The sequence below is a fragment of the Cryptotermes secundus genome, unplaced genomic scaffold, assembly GCF_002891405.2.
Source record: "Cryptotermes secundus unplaced genomic scaffold, Csec_1.0 scaffold4492, whole genome shotgun sequence".
Lineage (NCBI taxonomy): Eukaryota > Metazoa > Arthropoda > Insecta > Blattodea > Kalotermitidae > Cryptotermes > Cryptotermes secundus.
In genome coordinates this window covers 1-9672 of record NW_019738404.1, presented here as the reverse complement: position 1 = coordinate 9672, position 9672 = coordinate 1, and the positions used below count along the sequence as shown (strand labels likewise).

The following is a 9672-nucleotide window of genomic DNA, read 5'->3' as shown; positions in this document are numbered from 1 at the left end:
CCATAGTGTCCAGACCGTTCATCTTCCTGCACAGTGAGAAATGGAGACCCTTTCCCCCCGGTAGCAGAGCGGCAAGGGTATGAAATTTACCAGTTGCATCCATGTAGTGCCGAGAATAAGAATTCGTGGAGTTATGCCTCCACTCTCCCTAGTTCTATATGGCCCTTTCTCATTAAGCACCGGCGCATTTTTGTCCTTACTTTACATATAATGTAACAGTTCTAGTATGTTCGATTTCGTTGTTCAGTTACCTTGAAAAGCGTGTTGTTCTACGTAGAAGATGACTATTATTGTTGTTCAACTAAATTCAAATTTGGAATGTGTCGACAAAGTTTAACAAAACTCCCAAATATCAAATTTCATGGAAAATTGTTTCATTGGTTTTCGAGTTGTTACATGTGGACAGACACGGACAGACATGTAGAAATTATTACGCACATTTCTGCAAATTTTCAATGCCAACACAACGAAAATGACACATAAATATCACAAAAGCTCTTATGCAACGCGACACATGGAATTATGAACGAACGGGAAGGAAGTCAATTGGAGCATCTTATGAAAAATTGGTGATGCTGCTCTTGAGACATGGAAAGATGTATCAGAGAAGAATGAATGAATAGATGAATGATGGAGTGTGAGGTTCGTCTGAAGTTCCTAATTATTTTATTAATACAAACAACATATCCTAATTTCTTTGTTGTATTACGAAATGATGTTTTATACATTTATTATTAAATAAATATTATCGTATGTATAAATCCACTCACAGATATTACGACATTTTTTCTCTATTCTTGCCAATATGCAGAGTGTCCATGGCTATTAAAGCGGTGTGCAAGTGTTGCTTATTTGGACTCGATTAGAATTTTCGTTTCCAAATTTATTACATAAATATATTTACTCAGTGGCCTGTAGTCCGCAAGCGAATTATACCGACCGAGCGACCGCCGCTTTTCGGCGAAGTTAGTGCCATCTTTACCGGATAGAGGGTGTCACGTGGTCAGCGCAATTTCGGTTTTCTAGACCGGAGCCCCTATTTCCTTGAAATAGCTCCTCAATTATCCTCACGAGGCTGAGTGGATACCGTTCCAGACTCACTACTTCTCAGAAAATTTGGTAGCGCCGGGAATCGAACCCGGGACCTCTAGGTCTGTAGCCAGGCACTCTGACCACTAGACCACAGAGGCGATCACATAAGTATATTTAAATTTCTTAATTTGGGCGTTATTTACGCTTCATAATTTAAGTTACTATAGGCCTATAGACGAATATTATAACATGATACTAACGAAGCAATCATATTCTGGGTGACAAACTTTTACTTAATTTATATCTAATTAGCATTTGATTTGTTTCATTCTGGTCCGTCACACTAACAATATCATGAAAAGTTAAACGGTTCCGTCTAGTGTGACTGGCGGAGATATTTATTTTAATTATTCTTTCCCTTACATGTTTCCATCTTCAGAGACCATCATCAGAGGGACATCTTTACATCAATACAGTTGGAAGTCACTATTACAATATATGTTCTGAACGATAAAATATATACATATAATGTTAATAATACACACTTGGGTATAAAATCTAAATTTTATACAACTACAGCGGCTGTTCCAATACATTAAAATATCTGTAATAGGTTTGTTAATATTTTATTGGAATTTATAAACCAAGTAGGTTCGTGTCCTTTTCTTTCTATTTCTCTTGACGGGGGCCGAAAGTGTGCCGCCTTGTTCTCGAGAAGAGGGTTCTTTGATGTTGTCCTGTATGTGTTTGTGAAAATTCTGCAGCCACTCAAGAATTTCCCAGCATTTTATGGAACCCAAAGGTTCATTATCGTGTTCCCAAGAGCACTCCAGCGGTCCCTATCCTGAGCCAGATCAATCCAATCCATATCATGCCATCCTATCTCTCTAAGATCCATTTTAATATTATCCACTAACCTGCGCCTTGGTCCTCCTAGTGGTCTCTTTCCTTCTGACTTTCCCACCAATATTCTATATGTATGGTAATATATGAATATCCTTGTTATTAAAAGCTGCTATGAAGTCTTGTAAAATGTTACGTCGTTTACGACAAGGTGAGCATTGTTTCGTTAAAACAGTTTGAATGGTGCCCCAGGTCTCAAGGTCTGTGAACTCCTATTCTAAGGCTACTTAAGTCGGACCCCTTAGATCGTATTTCCTTATTCTACACGTCCCCTTTTCCCAAGCAGTACGAAAACACAAAGATGTGACTTCAACCCCTACTTTGCACAGCCTTACTAGTTCAGATGTATCTGTTCAGTGGAGAAGTCATATTTATCACCAAATTTTTTGATCTACTTCTGGCCATACTTAAGCCAGCATGGCCGCGCCATAGCTCAAGCGGTTAGACGCTGGCTTCCCACCGTGGCGGCTCGGGTTCGATCCCGGGTCTGGTCAAGTGGGATTTGTGGTGGACAAAGTGGCGCTGGGGTAGGTTTTCTCCGAGTACTTCGGTTTCCCCTGCCAATCTTCATTCCATCAATTGCCCCATTATCACCCTCACTTGTCATCTGGGGCTAGTACAATAGGCCAGAAGTGGCCATAGTAGAGGGGACTTAGTCCCACCCCACTAGCAATAAAAAAAGCCAGCAAACAACGTTTGACACCCCAGGAACTTAATTGGAGGTTATGACAAGGAGTCAAGAACATGAAGAGTAATAAAAGAGGTCAGTGTCACTTCATCGCTGTCAAATTCAAGGGAAAATGTACGCAGCTGCGACACACATATGTGTCAGTAACTGGGCTGAGTTTCTGAGTGGATTAAATCAGAAGGTAATATGTTGATTTGCAGTGAAGAACTACCGGGTTCGAGTATAGACACTTCTATGGAGTTACGTGGTTTTAATCCTCCCTCCTGCGCAAAAACACTGAAGAGTTTTTGAAACAGAGTGCATATATTTTCTCAGCAGTCCCTCCTAACTCACCTCATTCCCTCATTTCTGGCGATTCTCGATCGATGTGTTCTTCAACGAAGACGTATCAGCTGCAGAGGTTAGTAAGCAAGCTTTCATTACTTGCATAACACCCGACGAATTTTCAACAGGAAATTGTCGCGGTTATCAGGACTTTGATATTTGGACACACTGCACTTATTTCATTGTCATCGACGCTTATATATTATAGCCCTTGTGGTGCATTTCGAGATTAGAATGTCAGTAAATATGCCTACTATGAAACTGATAGGGTATTCATGCCAGTCGAAAAATATATAATACGAATTACAGTAATGTCACCAAATAAAATCTGAACCAATAATTGAGTCCCTGAACAATGTATCAAGCATTGTGCTTTAATTCAAAACTATACGTATATGGTCGCTCAAGAAATCACTTGGAGCTTGAAATAAACAAAAGGCTGTTCGATATACTACCGTTTCGGAGTTACGGCAGTTCAGAATTCTAGTCTTTACCCTCTTTCATTTTCGCGTGCTGAAGCCTTGGTAACTTCACACGACCAAGCTCACACTGCGTTCGCTTATGGCTCACACTAATTCTGGTGAAAACATAGCGACAAGAGCGAAAGTAGTTTCGAATCTCTGCCGTGACCATAAAAATGCAGACTGCTTATTGGTGGACCAATGGGAACGACAAATGTATTCATACTGAGAATTTAGCAGGTTCGATCTCCGAAACGGTTACGGACATAACCCTTTAAATGCTGCGTGCTGACTTCTGGGCCCTCAGCTCGCATAGTTAAACCAAATTAATTTATCCGTTGCGGAATTCCGTTCCGAACAAGAACCTTCTGTGAAGAATTAAACCCAAGTTTCGGTGATTCGACGTAGAGATCTTAAACAAGTGGAGTAAAGCGGCGACTACTAAGCAAAGACGGACTCCAAGTTTGTGTTCGATTCCATGTCAAAGACATCAAATTAAGGTTCTAGTACTGAGTAAACAATATTTCGATTTATTCTTTATNGGGGGGGGGGGGGCGCTTACCGCTTGTTTCTCCAACTTCTTGAGAAACCGAAAAGTCTGTAGTTACTCAAGAATTTCTCAGCATTTTATGGAACCCGAAGGTTCATTACCGTGTTCACAAGAGCCCTCAACTGCTCACTATCCTGAGCCAGTTGAATCCAATCCATACCATCCCATCCTATCTCTCTAGAATCTATTTTAATATTATTGACCCACCTACGTCTTGGTCTTCCCAGTGGTTTCTTTCCTTCTGGCTTTCCCACCAATATCCTATATGCATTTCTCTTCTCCCACATTCGTGAATTCTCATTCACTAGCCGACAGATACTGAGATACCTAACCGCCTTTCCTCTACCACCCAACACTACGCCGAAACTACCCCAAAGAGCTGAAAGTAGGAAGCTGCGTTAAATATAAATTTAAAATCGAAGGAAGTTCAGGAGGACGGTTAGAGGGTGAATGTCTGATGCTGTACTTACATGCGAATTCAGATCAACTAAGATGGGTGGTAGGATTACTTACCGGATACTGCCACCTAAAAGGACACCTTTCCAAGTTGGGACTGACAGATAACCCAACGTGTGAAAGGTGCCTACAAGAAGACGAATCAGCCACACACATCCTATGTGATTGTGAGGCCGCAGCTCACACAAGATTTCGTCACTTGGGTCAGTTCTTATGGAACCAAGTGATTTTTATGACGCCTCCATAAGCAGGGTCCTACACCTTATTAAAAGTGTAGGACCAATAAAGGGCTAATGCATGGGGAAGTACAATAGATCATTGAAGATCGCAGTGCGGGGGCCGGTTTTTTTGGCCCACCTTTTTCACACTTACATACATACATGAAAATTCACTGGCTGGCATCCGTCGGGTCGCACATTTGGTATGCATTGGATGAGGGGCTTCTGCATCAAATTCATGTACAATTTGTACTACGCCTACAGTAAGAGGACAATAACTCTCGGCTCCATTTTCGTTTATTACTTCTACACAAAATTATGGAAGAACTCGAGTTTTTGTGTCGTGTAGTACGGCCTGATGAAACATCTTTCATAAGAGTGAATACGGTCCACAACCTACAGGTATGGGCACCGTGAAATTCTCATGCCATTCGACGCTATTAATTTCAAACAGAGATTTAACTAGTTTGGGCCAGAGTCAGAAATGGTTACCTAATTGGGCCACGTGTAGGCGACAAGCAATCATCTAGGAGGAGTATAGTATAACGGTTCGCTTGAAATAACACTCCTATATATCCCTCAACGCCTGCGAGGGCACGCAGTTTCTGTATGAGTATCTCCTCAATATGCTTCACACGAAGTGTGCTATGGGTCGAACTACATATCGATGGGGCCCGATGTTCTGGACTCTGCGCTCTCCTGACCTCATCCCACTTAATTATTCTTGTGCTATGCATAGAAGAAGAAATCTATGCTACAGAAGAACCAGATAGCGACGACCTTATGAGTTGCATCCTGGCAGCTGCTACAGGCCAATTTGGACAACATATTCTTCTCAGAGACACCATTTGGCGTCACTGTGAAATGTACGTTCCAACTGGAGGAGTTAATTCTGAACAGTTACTCTGAAGAAGTAGATAGAACTGTGTGTGAACTCTTCTCACGTTCTGACGTTCATGTTAAACGTAATCCAAAACTTGAACCGAAAAATATAAATAAAGTTGCTGAATGTAAATAATGGAATATATTGGTGAGCAGACAACTATTTTGCTTTCTCAAAAAGTGACGAGATATGTAACCAGACAACGGTGACTAATCTAACAATAATTTTATAATAATTCATGCTACAAATTCACTCGAACAACCTCCTAAACGTTTGCCACGGGACTTCAAGTTCACTCTTTATATCTATACAAATTTATATAAACCTATATACTGTTAGTCAGTAAATAGGACACAACTGGAAGTAAAACAGCTGTGAATGACGTAATAGGTTTTCTGTGTGTACCACTGTGTAGCAGTACAGTCAAATTTCGTGAGAGTCAAGGTAGCAGACGCGCATGCGCATGTTCAGAGACTGGTTTCAATAGTCAAAACTGGCGACCGTGCTTGAGGAGTATACTACCGTAGAACAGCGCACTGTGGTGCGTTTATTCGGATACCATGAGTCAATGCAAAGGATATTATTAATAAAGAAATATTTCCTGTTTACGTTGGGAAGTGTTTGTCGCGTAAAGGAGTTCACAACTGAGTGGCAAACGTTTCGCTGATGAAGAGGACTTTGAGACGGAAATGGCTGAGACAACAATCAAAAGACTTTTATTCTTCGGATTTCGACCTCACTAGTAAGGAGATGGGAAACGTGTATTCATGTTGGTGGAGGACATGTCGAGAGATAAATGTTTCTTTCCGGTCCGAATGTCGCATATTTTACGTCTCATATCTCATATCGATTTGTGGTCTCTTTACTGACTCTCCCTCGCATCATGGGACTTATTAAGAGTACACTTCATTCCTTCACTCTTTCACACGTCGCAATGGAATGAGAAGAGATCCCACTTCGTGCTCGAGACGTCTTATATTCAGACATCGGCCCGGAAACCGACAAAACACCCGGAGGATTTTCCTGTATTTATCAGTCACTTCAAGCAAAATTTCATGTTAATATTTTAAATGAGACCCAGGCGGCTTCCTCCCACATTCTTTCCAGTTTATTATTGATTGACCATCCAAATATTTCACTCCATATATTGTGGGCTACTGATAGAGTAGTTAAATATGCCAAGAATCAAAATTTTACAACGACCCCATGTTTACACAGCCATATTTTGAGTGAAATATAGGGTAAAGATACTCTTCTGTTCAGTTAATATATTCTCAAAAATATCTAGCGGCTTTCAAACGATAATGTGATGATTTATGACTCTGATTATGAGAGAGTTTCGAAGTGTTATTACAGAGACATTATCTGTCCCCAAAACCAGTTGAGTCACACCATAAATTGTTGTCATGCGTTGGTCGAATCTATATACCCTATTAAGTTCTCTCAATGTTTCAGTTACTTACGTATATTGCAGCTAGCATAAGAACCATGGAGGCTAGTAACCACTCCACAGGCACTATGATGTAAGTAATGACATGTTCTTCTGTGTCTATTTCATATCCGAATCTCTTCTGAACAGCAACTGCCAAAGGCAGGATATCAATGGTGAACTGAACTGGTTCCTGTTACAGGACCATGGATACAGAAGCTTTGCCAACACACTCGACACAAATCAGGACTGTGAGTCGCTTCAGGGAAGCGTTACCTCAGGTATCTCTCTTCTATTGTTGCCACAATTCCTCATAATTTGGCAATCCTCACGTGGAATATAAATTCAGGAGTGTTAAGTCTTCAAGGCACACATTATTTTTGCATATGACATTCCACCACATTAATTCGGGGCACGGGGTAGAGTAATTTGTTGAGGCACTATGCTACAAGCCGGAAAATAGCGGGTTCGAGTCCCGTTCCCTTCTGTTTTTAATGCTTATTCCTTCTTCGGAATGCATATAGGATACTGGTGGGAGCGCCAGAAGGAAAGAGACCACTGGGAAGAACAAGGCGTAAGTGGGTGGACAATATTAAAATGGATCTTAGAGAGGTAGGATGAGATGGTATGGATTTGATTGGTGTGGCTCAAATAGGGACCAGTGGAGTGCTCTTGTGAACACGGTAATGAACCTTCGGGTTACATAAAATGCTGGGAAGTTCTTGAGTAGCTGCAGAATTGGCGGCTCCTCAAGAAGGGCTCAGCTCCATGAGTAACTATTCCTTCTTCTACCTTATACCACTTTTAACCTTCTAATATTAGTAGGCGCCCTTTTGCTCTTACTGATACTTCTTCTTCCTCTAACCCTTCTTCTCGTCCTGCATCACCACATCCTCCTCCCCTCACTGTCCCTGCCGACTGGCACTTCTGCATAACTGACATGGCACGACCGAGCGCTCAGTCTGTGAGACACAGACCAGCTCGGCTGGAACACAACTTGCTGGACGACCGGCACGTGGGACAGACCCAAGCCCTTCTCGGTTTCAAGAGGGGTGTAATCCGCCACGTGGCGCACGCTTGCACTGTTGTAGTAAGCAATTGAACAGAAACCCAAGCTGTTTGTCAAGTATCAAGTTATCCTTGAGAATTATACGGTGATTCATTTTCACTGAACTCTTGCAGACATTATCCAACAATAATGGTGATTCAGAAAGTGTTGCTGAGCGGCTTAGTAAAAGGTAAATCTATCCCTGTACCAGGCAGTGGAGGCCCATAGGGTTGTGAGGCGTCGAGGTTCCCACATTTTCTCTTGACAATCAGCTCACAGATGGCAGTAATGTTGTCAACCTTACGAGCCGGCCGCTCTTTATCCTCCAGGAATATTCCCGGTACTCATTTCTGTTAGAGGCTGAGTCGACCCCAGGGCCATAGCGCGGCTGGAAGGATTACGTAAAATAAAATAACCAATGACCTTATGGGAATCGAACCAGCGATCTTCCGGCTTAGTTAAGCGTTTAATTTTCTAACCTGTATTCGGGATGTAGCCTGATAAGTAGCTTCGCTTTAGAGCAGGTTTTTTAATGGAATTCTTCAGTACTTAGTCTACAGCAGAACGTCGAATGAGCTGAGAGATGCATGAACGTGGAGGACTTCGACGTAAGCGGACGTGACTTAATTACGGTACTATCTCGGAACTGTACTGGAGATACTGAGACAAACCAAGACATCCCTCATTGAAAATAGCCGGAGTCCCAGTCAATCTTCTAAACGAGCACCTTCAGACTGCGACTTCACAGCGTTACCGCCGCACCAAACATCTCGGTCACAAATATCTTAAGACTCGGCCACGACACCGTAACTTTTCTCATTTTTCATCATACAATCCGTGCGAAACCGAACAGAATCCTGAAGCGGAAATTCCTTGGACTTATTAATGGGGGCCAGTTTTTAATTTCGGCGGTGTAACCGGTTTCCGTGGCCGAGGTTTTCATGTTTTTTCCCCCAGGACCTCCAACAAATGCAGGACACTATCCTGAAACAGATGACTGTCTCGTTTCAGATCCTTATCTATTCACAATTTATGATGAGCGTCCTCTACAATTAGACGCCACAGGCCTATGAGCTATCAATTCTGCAGTTCAAACATCCGTTATGAACAAACTGAAGACCTGGACTGATCTGGAGGTAAGGTTCTGGCATTGCAGTCGGAAGATGTTCGGTTTCTCGGTTTCCTCAGTCCATTCAAGAAATAGACCTCTCGATTAGGCCACAATCACTTCCTTTCAAATCTTTTCCAATTCATTATCCATATATCATCGTTTCATCCGTCACCATATATCCTCGAAACGGAAAAAAGCACAGTTAAATAAGCCACAAAACATCACTAAGTAAGTTCTAGAGTAAGTAAGTTCTAAGTAAGTAAGTAAGTTCTAGACTTCATTTAACGACGCTATATAACCTGCAAGCTTTTCTTAGCGTCAGACGAGAAGAAAAGACACCTAAGTAAGGATCTTGGAGAGCGGCCTCCGTAGTCTATGGGTAACGTTCCCACCACATGACTCAAGGTACGCGGGTTCAAACCCGGCGGAGGTCGTGGAACTTTTAAGGGCGGAAAAATTCAGGGAACAAATCCTCCGGGAGGGACTTTTACGGCACGTAAAATATTCTCATGTCTCTAGGAGGGAGTAATCTACTGAGTTTCGTAGCGTACAGACGTGTTCCGAGTGCT

General features: G+C 42.1%; 1 protein-coding gene across 1 annotated transcript in view; it reads left to right on the top strand.

Annotated features, from left to right (window-relative positions):
- The window catches only part of LOC111871032 (facilitated trehalose transporter Tret1-2 homolog), a 29006-nt gene extending 28722 nt beyond the window's left edge, over nt 1-284 (top strand). The window contains exon 8 of the mRNA XM_023863764.1: nt 248-284. Within this exon, the coding sequence (XP_023719532.1) occupies nt 248-284 (37 nt within the window). The remainder of the gene's footprint in view (nt 1-247) is intronic.
- Nucleotides 285-9672: the final 9388 nt, after the last annotated feature.